Source organism: Aplidium turbinatum, chromosome 5, assembly GCF_918807975.1.
Source record: "Aplidium turbinatum chromosome 5, kaAplTurb1.1, whole genome shotgun sequence".
NCBI lineage: Eukaryota > Metazoa > Chordata > Ascidiacea > Aplousobranchia > Polyclinidae > Aplidium > Aplidium turbinatum.
In genome coordinates this window covers 22,945,834-22,962,022 of record NC_137476.1, presented here as the reverse complement: position 1 = coordinate 22,962,022, position 16,189 = coordinate 22,945,834, and the positions used below count along the sequence as shown (strand labels likewise).

The 16,189-nt window shown below is 44.0% G+C and overlaps 7 protein-coding genes across 7 annotated transcripts; 2 read left to right on the top strand and 5 right to left on the bottom strand.

The window, feature by feature from the left end:
* Positions 1-3,221: 3,221 nt before the first annotated feature.
* LOC145770597 (histone H2B.1-like) lies at positions 3,222-3,590 on the bottom strand. Its single transcript, XM_082582284.1, has one exon. The coding sequence runs from the start codon at positions 3,585-3,587 to the stop codon at positions 3,225-3,227; it is 363 nt and encodes a 120-aa protein (XP_082438410.1). The 5' UTR covers positions 3,588-3,590; the 3' UTR covers positions 3,222-3,224.
* A 285-nt stretch (positions 3,591-3,875) lies between these two features.
* Positions 3,876-4,323, top strand: LOC145770596 (histone H2AX). Its single transcript, XM_082582282.1, has one exon. The coding sequence runs from the start codon at positions 3,876-3,878 to the stop codon at positions 4,251-4,253; it is 378 nt and encodes a 125-aa protein (XP_082438408.1). The 3' UTR covers positions 4,254-4,323.
* A 497-nt stretch (positions 4,324-4,820) lies between these two features.
* LOC145770679 (histone H3) lies at positions 4,821-5,311 on the bottom strand. Its single transcript, XM_082582375.1, has one exon. The coding sequence runs from the start codon at positions 5,229-5,231 to the stop codon at positions 4,821-4,823; it is 411 nt and encodes a 136-aa protein (XP_082438501.1). The 5' UTR covers positions 5,232-5,311.
* Positions 5,312-5,535: 224 nt separating this feature from the next.
* LOC145770498 (histone H4) lies at positions 5,536-5,905 on the bottom strand. The gene has a single exon (XM_082582161.1). It carries the CDS (start codon positions 5,862-5,864, stop codon positions 5,553-5,555), a length of 312 nt encoding a protein of 103 aa, XP_082438287.1. The 5' UTR covers positions 5,865-5,905; the 3' UTR covers positions 5,536-5,552.
* Positions 5,906-6,118: 213 nt separating this feature from the next.
* On the bottom strand, positions 6,119-6,752 carry LOC145770595 (uncharacterized). The gene has a single exon (XM_082582281.1). The coding sequence runs from the start codon at positions 6,745-6,747 to the stop codon at positions 6,154-6,156; it is 594 nt and encodes a 197-aa protein (XP_082438407.1). The 5' UTR covers positions 6,748-6,752; the 3' UTR covers positions 6,119-6,153.
* A 7,951-nt stretch (positions 6,753-14,703) lies between these two features.
* On the bottom strand, positions 14,704-15,072 carry LOC145770661 (histone H2B.1-like). Its single transcript, XM_082582354.1, has one exon. It carries the CDS (start codon positions 15,067-15,069, stop codon positions 14,707-14,709), a length of 363 nt encoding a protein of 120 aa, XP_082438480.1. The 5' UTR covers positions 15,070-15,072; the 3' UTR covers positions 14,704-14,706.
* Positions 15,073-15,337: 265 nt separating this feature from the next.
* Positions 15,338-15,823, top strand: LOC145770660 (histone H2AX). The gene has a single exon (XM_082582353.1). The coding sequence runs from the start codon at positions 15,355-15,357 to the stop codon at positions 15,730-15,732; it is 378 nt and encodes a 125-aa protein (XP_082438479.1). The 5' UTR covers positions 15,338-15,354; the 3' UTR covers positions 15,733-15,823.
* Positions 15,824-16,189: the final 366 nt, after the last annotated feature.

Below are 16,189 nucleotides of genomic sequence, written 5' to 3'. Positions count from 1 at the left end.
TTTGATACCTTGTGGGTGCCCAAACAGGCACGGTACAGTTGCGCACATTTATTCAATTCAATTTATTTTTCTTTGTCAGAATGCAAGAGAAATGATATTGTGAAAAAGAAATACAGTAACAAAACCAACAAAAGGAAAAGGTGGCAAAACCTTAATTAATGCTTTAAGACGTGCATGAAAAGATCTAATATTGCGGCATATGCATCGATAAAAATATACTCAAGCAAGGCCTGCAGCATGGGATTTGTATAACAGCGTATGCTATCTTCAATAAAGCGGTCAACCACATATTGCTCATGAAGGGATTGACCGACTGTGACTAGTTTGATACCTTGTGGGTGCCCAAACAGGCACGATACAGTTGCGCACATTTATTCAATTCAATTTATTTTTCTTTGTCAGAATGCAAGAGAAATGATATTGTGAAAAAGAAATACAGTAGCAAAACCAACAAAAGGAAAAGGTGGCAAAACCTTAATTAATGCTTTAAGACGTGCATGAGAAGATCTACTGTAATAATATTGCGGCATATGCATCGATAAAAATATACTCAAGCACGGCCACCAAACCAAACCTGATACTTTAAAACAAGTAGACGAATTAGTTAGCAATCAGTCGTCTTCTCGTTCGCCAATTCTTGAAGCAATGAGAACACGACTGAACTCTAACAACATCGCAAAAACAAACTAATACACACACACATATCGTAATTAGGCAACGGACTATCAAAACAAGAACTATTTGCAGACTTTATACAGAAATAAAGTGTTCGCAGCAACGACATTAAAAAGCCTATAGATTGCAAAAGAAATACACAACGTGGCAGCTCATTACCAAGATAAAACAGTTAAAAAAGCTTGGTTTTTAAATTAAATTCCTGCACATGTAAGAGCATCATAAGAAAGATCAGTGGCGTATCCTGGTTGGTTGAGCAAGGGAAGCAATAAAACTCGTGAGGGAATAGAGCGTGCCGAAGGCACGTGTTTTTTAGGGGGGTCCGGGGGCATGCTCCCCCGGAAAATTTTTGCAAAATTACACTCAAATAATGAATTATACTGCTTTCTGGAAACACTGTTAGGGTAATTTTTGTATGAAATTTATTAGCAGATAAACAGCTATTAACTTATTAAAGGCAGCTCTTACACACGAACGGGCAAAGGGCAAAAATGCGACTATAATTAGAGAACACCAAAAACTCAGCTACAAAGTCAAGTCTAGCTTAGACCTCACATATCCTGTCTTATTCCAAAGTCTATCCAGCCAGGATAACAGTGTAAAGCCAACATTTGGCTCAAACTTTTGCTTACAAGGCCGATATTATAACCATAACAGTGCCCTAGATTTTCTCATTACACAGCTCACTGGCACAACATCCAACAGAGCAGAGTTGCCAGACTATGAAAAAGTCTTAAAGCCAAAATAATACAAAGAAAAGGCCAAAACAAGGAAAATATTAGACAAAAAAGGCTAAATGGATATATTTACCTGTTTCTATCAAAAATAATAAAATTTACATATATATTTTATAACTTGTAGTGGATTTTAATAAATTGTAGCAAAAATAATTCTGAAAGTAGCCCAAAAAATAGCAAGTTAGCCTATAAAAGTAGCGGATGAGTTTTGATCCGCCACATTACGAGTATTAAACAAGTATAGAACATGTATTGAACAATGTTGAATATGGTTTCATCTGGTAAGGTTACAATATTAGAAAAATATTGATTATCATGCATTTTGAAAAGTTATTTAAAAAAAAACTAATTCGCGGAATTTGGCTAATCTGGCAACTTCGCGACTGGAAGCAATTTTTAAATCGCTTCCAGCGATTAGTTAAAAGAAACGTAAATTGCGAAAACTTTGCGCTGCTTTTTTCCTTTCTTTCAAACTTGTTTCTTCTTATTGCAAAAACGAGAGCAACGGATGCAATACGAATCTTCGCTTCCGTTGGCTTCCAACTTTTTTAAAATTAAAACCGAGTTCAAAATCATACGGGGGGCATGAGTTAAAAACCGTTCTAAATCGCATTTAGGTAAAGAAATTACGAAATCGTTTTACTGAAAAATATCAGCTTCTCTTTTTTCAATTTTGACAGGGGAAGCAATGCTTCCCTTGCTTCCATTGAGGATACGCCCCTGAGAAAGATGATGATATAGCATAGGGTGTTTTTGGTATCGCCAATATAACAAGAGGTGAATCATCTTTGATAGCGTCAGTGAGGGATGGAGTGTTTTCGAGAGGAGGAGACTCTTTGGTAGTGCCGATGAAGGATGTAGTGTCTGAGTTGTTTCAAGCATCTTTTTCAAACCAACCTAAACAATAATCTCACGAAAAGTCAAGCGATCTTCTGAACAAACGTAACAGCCTATAATAATCAGTAGGAAGGTAGATGCAAGCTTGTAGTAACTTGGTGATATGGCAAACATTAAATTATGCAACACGGTATAGTAGCTTATTCATGGAAGAATAAAGATATTAATCATCATCCTCATCCATTCGGGTGTAATGTATGATAAGATATACGTATAGTAGAATATGTTAATGTACAATATAGTAATATAGGTAGGAAAAATTTACGAAAGTGGCATTTGGAAAGGCATGCTATACCAGGATTTGGTGCAACAATCAATAATAGAGTCAGATGATTAAAGAGTTGCGGCATAGGTTGATTTGGAGAATGCAAGTGCTTTTTCAGGTTACTGCAAAATATTGAAAAGGTTGCGATTTCAGTGATGGTCCCACACTTTAACTCCACTTGTGGCTCCCCAAATCAACAAATACAGAAAGTAGATGTGGTTTGGGCCAATTTATCGTTCTTTGTCCGAATTGAATCTTCACCCGGCATAATGTTTGTGCTCGCTGAAACGTTTTCGGAATCGCAACGAGTGCGGTTGCTTGGCACGGGAAATGTAACGCTTTGCAAGGTAAGAAAAACCTGTCAAGACAGACGTCGGGGGTTAGGACAACTGAAATTAAAGAAGCGACCCAGGTTACCTCAAGGGCTGTGTTTGGTTGAAACGAAAAGGAATTTTCGAAGTCCACCTCAAAGAAAACTTGTCTGGCTCAGTGAGTAATTTCGAACGTCTGCGAAACGGGCGTCGAGGCTTTCGCGAACGAAAAATGCTGATGAAACACAGCAGCCAGCAACCAACCCGGTGAAAAGACTCTTTTGCTTTACAAGGTGGCTCTGAAAAGAGCCGTTTGTTGTTTGAAATGCAGGTCGTCGTTTACTTGGAGCTGGTGTACTTCGTGACTGCTTTGGTGCCTTCGGACACGGCGTGCTTCGCCAGTTCGCCGGGCAACAGCAATCGAACGGCAGTCTGGATTTCGCGACTGCTGATGGTCGCTCTCTTGTTGTAGTGAGCCAGACGGGACGCTTCAGAGGCGATGCGCTCGAAGATGTCATTCACGAAAGAATTCATGATGCTCATCGCCTTGCTGGAGATTCCCGTGTCCGGGTGGACTTGCTTGAGCACCTTATAGATGTAGATGCTGAAACTTTCCTTTCGCTTTGCGCGCCTCTTCTTCTGCTTGTCGGCAGGTGCGGTTTTCTTGACAGCTTTCTTGCTTCCCTTGCTTGCGGACGCCATTTCGCTAGTTTGCTCAAAAGACGAGTGATAAAGCGCGCATCGTAGATTTTTGCTTTATAGCTCGAGCGTATGCAAATGAAGCATCGAGTGGCTGCTGGATTTGGCCAATGAAAAAAATGAAACGCGCGTCGCTGTTTTTCCATTGGCCAGCGCTGGCGCGCGCCATAAAAACCGTCAGATTTTCGACGACAGCTCGGATGGTATAAAAACTCGTTTCGCGCGCTCTGCTCGGTAAATTCTGATTCTATTTTGTTTTCAACTACTTTGCAAACCTCAATTAATTGAAACATGTCAGGACGTGGCAAAGGCGGCGGAAAATCCAAGGCGAAGCCAAAGAGCAGGTCGTCGCGAGCTGGTCTTCAATTTCCAGTCGGTCGTGTGCACAGACTCTTGCGCACTGGACATTACTCGGAGCGCGTTGGTGCAGGAGCACCAGTGTACCTTGCGGCCGTGCTCGAGTACTTGAGCGCCGAGGTGTTGGAGTTGGCCGGTAACGCCGCCCGCGACAACAAGAAGACGAGAATCATTCCCCGTCACCTTCAGCTCGCCATCCGCAACGACGAGGAACTGAACAAGCTTCTGGGCGGAGTCACCATTGCACAAGGTGGTGTTTTGCCCAACATCCAAGCCGTGCTCCTTCCCAAGAAGACTTCGAAGAAAGCTTAAGTCGGCGATTTTTGCCTTTCGCACAAAACGGCTCTTTTCAGAGCCACCTCATGTTGCAAAAGATGTAATGAACGCAAAGGTTCTTGTGTTGACACGACCAGCTACAATATGGCCAGGTTTGAGCGCGTGCAATTTCAATGAAATAATGAGCCCAAAATCTCGGTTTTACTAGTCGTGGTGGTTTCGTTTTGAGAGAAGTGTGCTCTTCTCTGCGGTGTCAAATGAAATCGCAGCGGTTGCTGAAAATTTAAATGAATTCGCCCGAAAACATGCTATACCTACAACTACTGAGCATTATGGCTGAAAAGCAATTTCACCGTCATGCACAACGCGCCCAGGAGCGTAGTTTGCGCTAAATAATAAGCTATTTAGGTAAGGCTACTGGCTGCGCCCTCAAACCAAGGGCTGTTCAAACTGAAGTCTCGTTTCGAAAAAAGAAACACCTTGAACATTTTGCTCAGGATCGCCGACAACTTTTCGAATAGCCCTACGCTTTACTCGCGCAGCCAAGTCTCTTTCACAGTGACAGGTGGCTCTGAAAAGAGCCGTTTGATGCGAGGACGACGCTTAAGCGCGTTCTCCGCGGATGCGACGGGCTAGCTGGATGTCCTTGGGCATGATGGTGACCCGCTTGGCGTGGATCGCGCACAGGTTGGTGTCTTCGAACAGGCCGACAAGGTACGCCTCGCTGGCTTCTTGCAGAGCCATGACGGCGCTGCTCTGGAAACGAAGGTCGGTCTTGAAGTCTTGGGCGATCTCGCGAACCAGTCGCTGGAAGGGAAGTTTGCGAATGAGCAGTTCAGTTGACTTCTGGTAACGTCTGATTTCACGCAAGGCGACGGTTCCCGGTCGATAGCGATGAGGCTTCTTGACGCCCCCGGTGGCTGGGGCGCTCTTGCGAGCGGCCTTCGTTGCCAGCTGCTTTCGGGGCGCTTTGCCACCAGTTGACTTGCGAGCGGTCTGCTTAGTTCGAGCCATTTCGCGATTTTTTATTGTTCTTCTCTTGACAAGAGGTCTGACTGCACCGGCAAGCGTGATGGCTTATATAGCGTCGGCGAGCCGAGTCAGGAGAGATCTCATTGGCTCTGAGCAAAGCGCGCGCTCTTTTGTCAGCCAATCGGGCGGCGAGTTGAAAACTGAGCATAATTTCTCAACGACCTTAATTTTCTCGGTCCCGGCGAACCGTGCGTGAAATGAGCGCCGGCGTGCCCGAAGGACTCGCGCGGTAAAAGTCTCTTTTCAAAAGTTTAAGTGGCCCTGAAAAGGGCCGGTTTGTTGTTGCTGTCATTGATGAGCCTTCTAACCGCCGAAACCGTACAGGGTTCGTCCTTGGCGCTTCAGCGCGTAAACGACATCGAGGGCGGTGACTGTCTTTCGTTTTGCGTGCTCGGTGTAGGTGACGGCGTCGCGAATCACGTTCTCAAGGAAGACCTTCAACACGCCTCGGGTTTCTTCGTAAATCAAGCCGGAAATGCGCTTGACACCGCCTCGACGAGCGAGTCGCCTGATAGCGGGCTTGGTGATTCCCTGGATGTTGTCACGCAAGACTTTTCTGTGGCGCTTAGCGCCTCCCTTTCCCAAACCTTTTCCTCCTTTGCCACGTCCAGACATTTTCGTAAGATGGATGCAAATACAACAAAAATTCAACACAAAGTGAAATTAACTTAGCAAGTGTTCTCTGACGGCACGTTTGCTGACTTATCTATCGCAATTTCGAACGCCGTCGAAACACTTTCCGGCCGCCAATGGCGCGAGAGATCAACGTCGAAAAATGGCGTCGCATCGCGCTGGACTGGTCGCCGAACGCATCGAAGTGCTCTTTTCACGCAGTGATGGGTGGCTCTGAAAAGAGCCGTTTTGCGAATGCTCACCGCTGCTGCTGACGACGACGTGTGACAGCTCACTTCTTTCCAGATTTCTTCGCCGCTGGCTTCTTGGCCACTTTCTTCGCGGCCGGCTTCTTGGTCTTTTTGCTGGCGGCGGTCGCCTTCTTGGCAGCCGGCTTTTTGACTGCGCCCTTTTTGGCAGACGGTTTCTTGGGGCTGGACTTTTTGACAGCGGTCTTTTTCGATCCGCTCTTGGTCGTCGCCTTCTTGCTCGCAGTCTTTTTGGCAGCGCCACCGGTCGCCGTTTTCTTGACAGTCTTCTTAGCGGCGGTCTTTTTCACCTGGGCAGCTGTCTTCGGCTTTTTGGCAGTCGTCTTCTTTTTCTTCGGCTCGGTTGCAGCCTTGTTGAGCTTGAAGGAACCAGACGCGCCACTGGTGGTGCCTTTGGTACTCACGATCTGCTCGCTGGCGCGTAGCCGCTTAATCGCGGAGCAGACCAGCCTGGTGGCGTTGTCGCCGACCTGGTGATTGTCTTTGATGTACTTCAGAATCTTCTGACGGGAAGATCCGCTTCTGTCTTTGAGAGCACCGATCGCACCTTTCACCATGTCCGCATAGGGAGGGTGCGCGGCGGTTTTCTTTTGCTTTTTCGAAGCGTCGGTTGACATTATTTTGCTCGTTTGGATTGCTGAATATGTAATGCTTTTGTTGATCGATCGCGCGCGTCGCCGCGATAACAAATTAGTACCGCAATTTCCGACCAAAGCGAAACGATATCGCGGCGGCGGCGCGCGTGCAATCTCGCGTTGATCCATCTAAAACCTGTGCTTGTGCGGGGTCGATCGACGCCGCCCTGGTCGCAGATCTCCTCTTCAGGGGCCCGATTCTGCCTGACGTTGGCCGCCAAACAAACCGGGTCGTCAGCTGACTGAAGCGCTGGCGAATTGGTTTGACCTGGCTTCTGCCAAGACGCCTCGATAGCAGGCAGCTAAAGACTTTTCGGCGACAAACTCATGCGCTTACGATTTTGACGCGGCTGTGTGCAAACAAGCTTGAGTCGGCCCCAGTCCGTGCACGCTTGCGCGATTGCCACGCGCATGGCTCGAACGGACTAGGGCCCAAAAGCACAGCTTTTCGGTCGTCTGTCGCACAGGCCTTGATCTTAGCACGCTCGCAAGGACACGACGGCTCCGCGTGCCTGTCGCAATCGCACGTACGTTTGCCGCCACCTGGCGATGGAAAAACTGGGCCCCTTTTGCAAAGGAACCGCACGGTTGCTTTCGGTGTTGTTCCATTTGCATTGTTTCTTTTCAAATCCTCCTCCAAGAACTCATTGAGCTCATTGCTCATGTAGTACAGGAAGTGTCGGTTGCAAGCAAGGCCACACAACCCAGACAACAAACGGCACAAAATTCAACAAAAGCAAAGAAAGGCGCCGCACGTGCAGCATTGAACAGTATAGCCTAATGGAAGATTGTAGAATGATATTTTGGGTTCTTTTGGAGACTGCAAATTGGGCTACCACAAGATGTTGAGAGCGATAACCAGCTCCATTTCGAACGTTTTGTCAGTCAGAACGACCGACTTTGTCAAGGATCTCATTCTCAAACTGTTTTGCCAAGGATGCTGAGAGACAGGTAAAAACTACCAGTTCAGCAGCATCACGGCACAACATAAAAACCAACTGACGAGACGAAGATGCTTACAAGATGCAAAGGTCCAAAACGCACAAAATTGCCGTTCAATTTTCTTGGCAACGCAGAAGATTCCGTGCGTTTTTGATCTCAAAAAGTTATCTTGCCAGTTCCAATATTGATGACGTGGATGTGCCATCATCATGATCGGACAGGAAAAGAAAAGGGACATGAAAGAAACCCATCACCAGGCTGGAAGCCGACGCGATGTGGCTCGGGAGGGCATGATGATGAGCTCTTGCTACGACCAGTGATCACACAGTATAGCCAAAGACGGTTGAGCTTCGAGATCCAAAGGCATTGTTTCTGGCGATGGATGTGATGAGCTTGTGGATATGTGCGTCGGAGTCCTGATGGTGTTGGTGTAGCTCTCGTCTCTTTTGTGACGCTGTCGTTGCTGTTGAGATCTACAAACACAGACATTTGCAGTGGACAATATTGCTTTGGTAGTCTTTTACATGTAGTGTAAGCCATTTCGGATGGTTGATTGAAGCCTTCGCAAGTGTGCAGAACGGCCTCAAGTGAATTTCCCACTGGGTATCCGATTTGCTTAGATGCTGTTTTAATTTGTGGACAAAAGTGAAGTAGGAAATTCGTTTCATGTTTTCGCTCCTGTGAAGTCTGTTAGATGCTGAGTAGGCTGAGTGGTGTTTTTGAAAGCTATGGAACGTTTAGCGAGTCCTCATCACGACCTCTTGTGGACAGGCGGTGAACCGCCTTGGGGTATTTAAAAAGATTAGAGGAGCGAACAGTGCCGGATTAAGGGTCTGCTGGCCTGTAGGCACATTTTATAAGTGGCCCGAAAATCAGGGTTGCCAACTAAAATATTGAAATTATCAGTGTTGCCAAATCATTGTCACAAAGATCGTTGTTGCAACTATAACACAGGGTACCGTGCAAAAACTTGGCCATATGCCTAACTAAATAACAACTTAGCGCGTTTTTGCAATTGAAAACACGTTAACTAGTTTTTGGAGGTCAATCTTACGGAGTAGATCGCTTTCGATACACAAAAGTGCCAGTGTACCAAGACGTTGTTGACACATTGTTGATCGTTTGACGTCTTTAATTCGTTTCAGTTGTGAAAACGAGCGTTCCCCCGAGCAATTCGTAGCCATTAGAGACAAGTGCATTCTAAGTGCTACTTCAGTGTTCGGAAGTGCATTATAAACACCAGTTGTGTGCAGCATTTTAAACATCTTCTGGGCCCTTCCTGTTGCTGCTGTTTCATCGCGTCTTTGCTCTTTATAGTCTTTATACCAGCACATAAACTGACGAAATTCTGATGAGAAGCCGGAAGAAAGGTCCTTTGAATACACACCAACCAGACCTGCAACAGCAACATCGATGTCTTTAACAGACATGGAGTCGTACTCTGTCAAAACTCCAAACCTCTGCAGCACCATGGAATATGCATCGATACGTTTCTGTAGTCGCTCTTTAGTTGGTCGATGATCACATAAAACGTGTTGATTTTAAATTTTTGCTGGCCCGACATTCCTTCCACTGTCCACATCATCTGTAGCAGCTCCATCACTGACATTCTTCTGTCGCTTTGGTGCTCGCCGACTTTCAGATTTATATATGCTGCTGCCACAGCAATCACGTGCCTGCTGCCAATAACAGTCAAAATTCTCTCTGCACTCATCCAAGAATTTATCCACCAATGGCTAGTGTCAGTTCGATAGTGGAACTTTGAAGCAACTTGCTACTAGTATTGAAGCGCTGCAAAATATTGTTTTGAAGTGACAACATGTTTCAATTCGTCTTTTTTTAAAGATTTTTGCGACCTTTACTTCATCTGGAAATACAGAGCAATTAAGATAAATACTTTTTACTTTAGAAAATAATTATTTTGAAAACATGACCAAATTTCTACTGATTTTAAAGTGGCCTGGATTTTTGACTGGCCTTGTAGGCACGTGCCTACTTTGCCTAATGGTTAATCCGGCACTGGGAGCGAATTATTGTGAGATTTGTACGCGAAAAGACCAATTTTCAGTGCACTTTCAAACAATTAACAATTAAAATTCACTCTCACTCACTATTCACTTTATAAGATAATATTCACTCTAAAAATGCTGAAAAAATCTGCGTGCCAATCACACTTCACACGACTTTTAAACGCTAGCCTATTGTCAAAGGGGAAGATGGGGAAGGTCCAAAGTATCAAGTTATACTCGCGATTTTGACTGCTATCAAGCGCTGCAGATCGGCGTCCAGTCAAATCTGAAGCCTTGCACGTTGACATGGCCTGCGCATATGGGTAAAAGACAAAAACCTGAACAATGTCGTCAACTAGAAAGGAAAGGGACAAACCGAAACCGACAATATCTTAGGCAGGACTTGTCCAACATTATAATTCGTATTTTTGAAACGATTAGACGACTTTGCTTTTAGAATAGACCGAGACATGAAGAACTGATCGCATTGCATGTTTTCGTTTCGGAATCTGGCAATTAACTCTCCATTATGTTAACTTCTGGAGCACTGCCATTGAAAACAGCTTAAAATTGCGCTTCGCTTTTCCCCCCGTCTTGCCAGGTAATCCGGCAGGATCTCGTACAGCATCAGTCAGAAATTCCAACACAAAATTTTTAGCAGGGGGGGCAACATAAAAAAGTGCCAAAGTACACACTTTTATTGAAATTGCCCAGATGTATCGCAACAGCTTTCTCGACTGAGCTTAAGAACACAAACATTGCAATCGGAAATAGGGCCACTGTGACTGCTGGCCGCCGTGACCTGGCCAACAGAACCTGTGCACTTCGCGTTGACTCTGTTTGATATGCAGTAAGCAGCTTAGAAGACCATCGAAAAGGCCTTCCATTCAGATGCAAGGAAATAATTCTGGTCACTTAGAAAGAAGGATTTTTATGTTGCTTTCCAAAAGTGTTAACAGCAGGGCTGATATCAATTTTGTCCAAATAAAGAAAAAAAAAAATTAATGTACACGCTCAGTGCAAACAAACTTTTACTTGGCTATAGGTCCAATCAGAGTTGCCAGACTAATGAAAAGGTCTTAAATCCAAAATAATACAAAAAAAGGCCAAACAAGGAAAATGTTAGATAAAAAAAAATGCCAAATAGATATTTACGTGTTTCTATCAAAGTAATGTCCGTAGTATTCATTTTTATTGATATTTTATGACATGTAGCGGGTTTTAATAAATCGTAGCAAAATTTTTCTGAGAGAGCCCGAAAAATAGCAAGTACAAATGAACTGTAGCGGATGAGTTTTAATCCGCTGCAGTGGCGACATCTGGCACCACTGACTGGCTGAGAGTGTGATAGCAGTCTGACTCGGCGCCGGCGTCACATTACAAGTATTAAACAAGTATAGCACGTGCATTGAACAATGGTGAATACGGTTTTCATCTGGTAAAGGTTACGATGTATGAGAAATATTGCTTATTATGCATTTTGAAGATTAATTTAAAAAAAGGCCAAATTTAAGGCCAAATCTAGAAAAAGGCCAATATTACGGCCTATAGCACGAAAGTAAGACAAAATGTTAGCTGTCATCTGATGTTCTAGAACAGGGGTCACCAAATGGCGGCCCGCGGAAGGTATCAGCGTACAAGTATAACCAAAAAGACTTTTCTTGATGAGTTAAAGAGCATGAAGGCAAAAAATACTTTCCGGGACTTGGCATATTTTTGCTTTGCATAACGATTCCACCGACCGACCAATCAGATTGTAGTTCTAGGTGGAGGTCGCTTAAAGTTATACCAATGCGATGTCCAACTACACTGTCCCGGTGATTGATTAAAATGCCTGTTTTCGAATTTCGAAATTGTCTGTAAACACTATTGTGCATTTCACCGTTATTGTGTTTCATGAGCAGTGTTCCCTTTATACAAGTTTTTGTTGGCAAAATAGGTCGGTATGCAAACTCAATTTATAAAAAAATGGCAAAATATTATATTTTCAAAAAAAATTAAAAGACTTTTTTGGTTGTAATACGAAAATATTTAGCATAGTAGGCTACTGCAAAATGTTGTTAATCAACAAGTCTTGCCATGCTGATGAGCACCGCAAGTGACAGTTGTCTAATAATCAAAAAAAGACGTTTATAGAGATTCTCACAAAAAGGATAAAAAACCGAGTCGTTGCTTTTTCAGAAGGAGCACTGTTCATAAGTTACGACAGAAACGTTTTTTTCGGTGATTTCCACAAGAGTTTGTTTCATGGTGCCTGGTTTCTTTCTCCCTGTTATTGGAGCCTATTTTCACTGATATGTTTGCAGGTCACTATTGTTGCCTGTAATGCGATGTGTCAAACATTTCCTTGTTTACTGAAACAGTTAATTGCAAGACATCTGTTGTGAAGCGAAGTGACGACACCACTCTTGCTTGGCGATGAATATTCTGATAAAACCGCTCGCCTCGTTATAAGTGCGCAAAACAAGTGGCCTCGTTTATTAGGCATTGTTAAAGAAGTCAAAAGTGTTGTTAAAGGAGCTTGGCCTTGCAGTAGCGTTGTTCAACTAATTTTGTTGCTGCGGTATTCGAAGATAAATATTAACATGTAACGCTGGATAGGCTACTGGGTACGAAATGCGTTCTTTTCAACCAACCTAAAATTTTATTAGTGCGGCCCGCCACAACTCTCCTTAGTGCTTAAGTGGCCCGCATGCAAAAAATTCAAGGTCTTTGAGCACTGTTGATTATTAAAAAAAAAAGCAGAAAAACAACAACTTGAGACCAATTTGGAACTGTTTTAGAGGGCGCCCGTGTAAAGCTTGAAAAAGTCGCCAGATGAGGACCACCCTATAAGGTGGACGTTATGAAGTAGTAGAAATTGTGACCAGTGCTTTTTCATTTTTTTCCGTTTTGTTGCAGGCCTGCAGCATGGGATTTGTATAACAGCGTATGCTATGTTCAATAAAGCGGTCAACCACATATTGCTCATGAAGGGATTGACCGACTGTGACTATAGTTTGATACCTTGTGGGTGCCCAAACAGGCACGATACAGTTGCGCACATTTATTCAATTCAATTTATTTTTCTTTGTCAGAATGCAAGAGAAATGATATTGTGAAAAAGAAATACAGTAACAAAACCAACAAAAGGAAAAGGTGGCAAAACCTTAATTAATGCTTTAAGACGTGCATGAAAAGATCTAATATTGCGGCATATGCATCGATAAAAATATACTCAAGCAAGGCCTGCAGCATGGGATTTGTATAACAGCGTATGCTATCTTCAATAAAGCGGTCAACCACATATTGCTCATGAAGGGATTGACCGACTGTGACTAGTTTGATACCTTGTGGGTGCCCAAACAGGCACGATACAGTTGCGCACATTTATTCAATTCAATTTATTTTTCTTTGTCAGAATGCAAGAGAAATGATATTGTGAAAAAGAAATACAGTAACAAAACCAACAAAAGGAAAAGGTGGCAAAACCTTAATTAATGCTTTAAGACGTGCATGAGAAGATCTACTGTAATAATATTGCGGCATATGCATCGATAAAAATATACTCAAGCACGGCCACCAAACCTGATACTTTAAAACAAGTAGACGAATTAGTTAGCAATCAGTCGTCTTCTCGTTCGCCAATTCTTGAAGCAATGAGAACACGACTGAACTCTAACAACATCGCAAAAACAAACTAATACACACACACATATCGTAATTAGGCAACGGACTATCAAAACAAGAACTATTTGCAGACTTTATACAGAAATAAAGTGTTCGCAGCAACGACATTAAAAAGCCTATAGATTGCAAAAGAAATACACAACGTGGCAGCTCATTACCAAGATAAAACAGTTAAAAAAGCTTGGTTTTTAAATTAAATTCCTGCACATGTAAGAGCATCATAAGAAAGATGATGATATAGCATAGGGTGTTTTTGGTATCGCCAATATAACAAGAGGTGAATCATCTTTGATAGCGTCAGTGAGGGATGGAGTGTTTTCGAGAGGAGGAGACTCTTTGGTAGTGCCGATGAAGGATGTAGTGTCTGAGTTGTTTCAAGCATCTTTTTCAAACCAACCTAAACAATAATCTCACGAAAAGTCAAGCGATCTTCTGAACAAACGTAACAGCCTATAATAATCAGTAGGAAGTTAGATGCAAGCTTGTAGTAACTTGGTGATATGGCAAACATTAAATTATGCAACACGGTATAGTAGCTTATTCATGGAAGAATAAAGATATTAATCATCATCCTCATCCATTCGGGTGTAATGTATGATAAGATATACGTATAGTAAAATATGTTAATGTACAATATAGTAATATAGGTAGGAAAAATTTACGAAAGTGGCATTTGGAAAGGCATGCTATACCAGGATTTGGTGCAACAATCAATAATAGAGTCAGATGATTAAAGAGTTGCGGCATAGGTTGATTTGGAGAATGCAAGTGCTTTTTCAGGTTACTGCAAAATATTGAAAAGGTTGCGATTTCAGTGATGGTCCCACACTTTAACTCCACTTGTGGCTCCCCAAATCAACAAATACAGAAAGTAGATGTGGTTTGGGCCAATTTATCGTTCTTTGTCCGAATTGAATCTCCACCCGGCATAATGTTTGTGCTCGCTGAAACGTTTTCGGAATCGCAACGAGTGCGGTTGCTTGGCACGGGAAATGTAACGCTTTGCAAGGTAAGAAAAACCTGTCAAGACAGACGTCGGGGGTTAGGACGGAAAGGGCAACTGAAATTAAAGAAGCGACCCAGGTTACCTCAAGGGCTGTGTTTGGTTGACACGAAAAGGAATTTTCGAAGTCCACCTCAAAGAAAACTTGTCTGGCTCAGTGAGTAATTTCGAACGTCTGCGAAACGGGCGTCGAGGCTTTCGCGAACGAAAAATGCTGATGAAACACAGCAGCCAGCAATCAACCCGGTGAAAAGACTCTTTTGCTTTACAAGGTGGCTCTGAAAAGAGCCGTTTGTTGTTTGAAATGCAGGTCGTCGTTTACTTGGAGCTGGTGTACTTCGTGACTGCTTTGGTGCCTTCGGACACGGCGTGCTTCGCCAGTTCGCCGGGCAACAGCAATCGAACGGCAGTCTGGATTTCGCGACTGCTGATGGTCGCTCTCTTGTTGTAGTGAGCCAGACGGGACGCTTCAGAGGCGATGCGCTCGAAGATGTCATTCACGAAAGAATTCATGATGCTCATCGCCTTGCTGGAGATTCCCGTGTCCGGGTGGACTTGCTTGAGCACCTTATAGATGTAGATGCTGAAACTTTCCTTTCGCTTTGCGCGCCTCTTCTTCTGCTTGTCGGCAGGTGCGGTTTTCTTGACAGCTTTCTTGCTTCCCTTGCTTGCGGACGCCATTTCGCTAGTTTGCTCAAAAGACGAGTGATAAAGCGCGCATCGTAGATTTTTCCTTTATAGCTCGAGCGTATGCAAATGAAGCGTCGAGTGGCTGCTGGATTTGGCCAATGAAAAAAATGCAACGCGCGTCGCTGTTTTTCCATTGGCCAGCGCTGGCGCGCGCCATAAAAACCGTCAGATTTTCGACGACAGCTCGGACGGTATAAAAACTCGTTTCGCGCGCTCTGCTCGGTAAATTCTGATTCTATTTTGTTTTCAACTTTGCAAACCTCAATTAATTGAAACATGTCAGGACGTGGCAAAGGCGGCGGAAAATCCAAGGCGAAGCCAAAGAGCAGGTCGTCGCGAGCTGGTCTTCAATTTCCAGTCGGTCGTGTGCACAGACTCTTGCGCACTGGACATTACTCGGAGCGCGTTGGTGCAGGGGCACCAGTGTACCTTGCGGCCGTGCTCGAGTACTTGAGCGCCGAGGTGTTGGAGTTGGCCGGTAACGCCGCCCGCGACAACAAAAAGACGAGAATCATTCCCCGTCACCTTCAGCTCGCCATCCGCAACGACGAGGAACTGAACAAGCTTCTGGGCGGAGTCACCATTGCACAAGGTGGTGTTTTGCCCAACATCCAAGCCGTGCTCCTTCCCAAGAAGACTTCGAAGAAAGCTTAAGTCGGCGATTTTTGCCTTTCGCACAAAACGGCTCTTTTCAGAGCCACCTCATGTTGCAAAAGATGTAATGAACGCAAAGGTTCTTGTGTTGACACGACCAGCTACAATATGGCCAGGTTTGAGCGTGTGCAATTTCAATGAAATCATGAGCCCAAAATCTCGGTTTTACTAGTCGTGGTGGTTTCGTTTTGAGAGAAGTGTGCTCTTCTCTGCGGTGTCAAATGAAATCGCAGCGGTTGCTGAAAATTTAAATGAATTCGCCCGAAAACATGCTATACCTACAACTACTGAGCATTATGGCTGAAAAGCAATTTCACCGTCATGCACAACGCGCCCAGGAGCGTAGTTTGCGCTAAATAATAAGCTATTTAGGTAAGGCTACTGGCTGCGCCCTCAAACCAAGGGCTGTTCAAACTGATGTCTCGTTTCGAAAAAAGAAACACCTTGAACATTTTGC

What these genes read in the sequence shown, in the direction of transcription:
- LOC145770661 (XM_082582354.1), bottom strand. Translation starts at nt 15,069, where the DNA reads ATGGCGTCCGCAAGCAAGGGAAGCAAGAAAGCTGTCAAGAAAACCGCA.
- LOC145770595 (XM_082582281.1), bottom strand. Translation starts at nt 6,747, where the DNA reads ATGTCAACCGACGCTTCGAAAAAGCAAAAGAAAACCGCCGCGCACCCT.
- LOC145770597 (XM_082582284.1), bottom strand. Translation starts at nt 3,587, where the DNA reads ATGGCGTCCGCAAGCAAGGGAAGCAAGAAAGCTGTCAAGAAAACCGCA.
- LOC145770498 (XM_082582161.1), bottom strand. Translation starts at nt 5,864, where the DNA reads ATGTCTGGACGTGGCAAAGGAGGAAAAGGTTTGGGAAAGGGAGGCGCT.
- LOC145770679 (XM_082582375.1), bottom strand. Translation starts at nt 5,231, where the DNA reads ATGGCTCGAACTAAGCAGACCGCTCGCAAGTCAACTGGTGGCAAAGCG.
- LOC145770660 (XM_082582353.1), top strand. Translation starts at nt 15,355, where the DNA reads ATGTCAGGACGTGGCAAAGGCGGCGGAAAATCCAAGGCGAAGCCAAAG.
- LOC145770596 (XM_082582282.1), top strand. Translation starts at nt 3,876, where the DNA reads ATGTCAGGACGTGGCAAAGGCGGCGGAAAATCCAAGGCGAAGCCAAAG.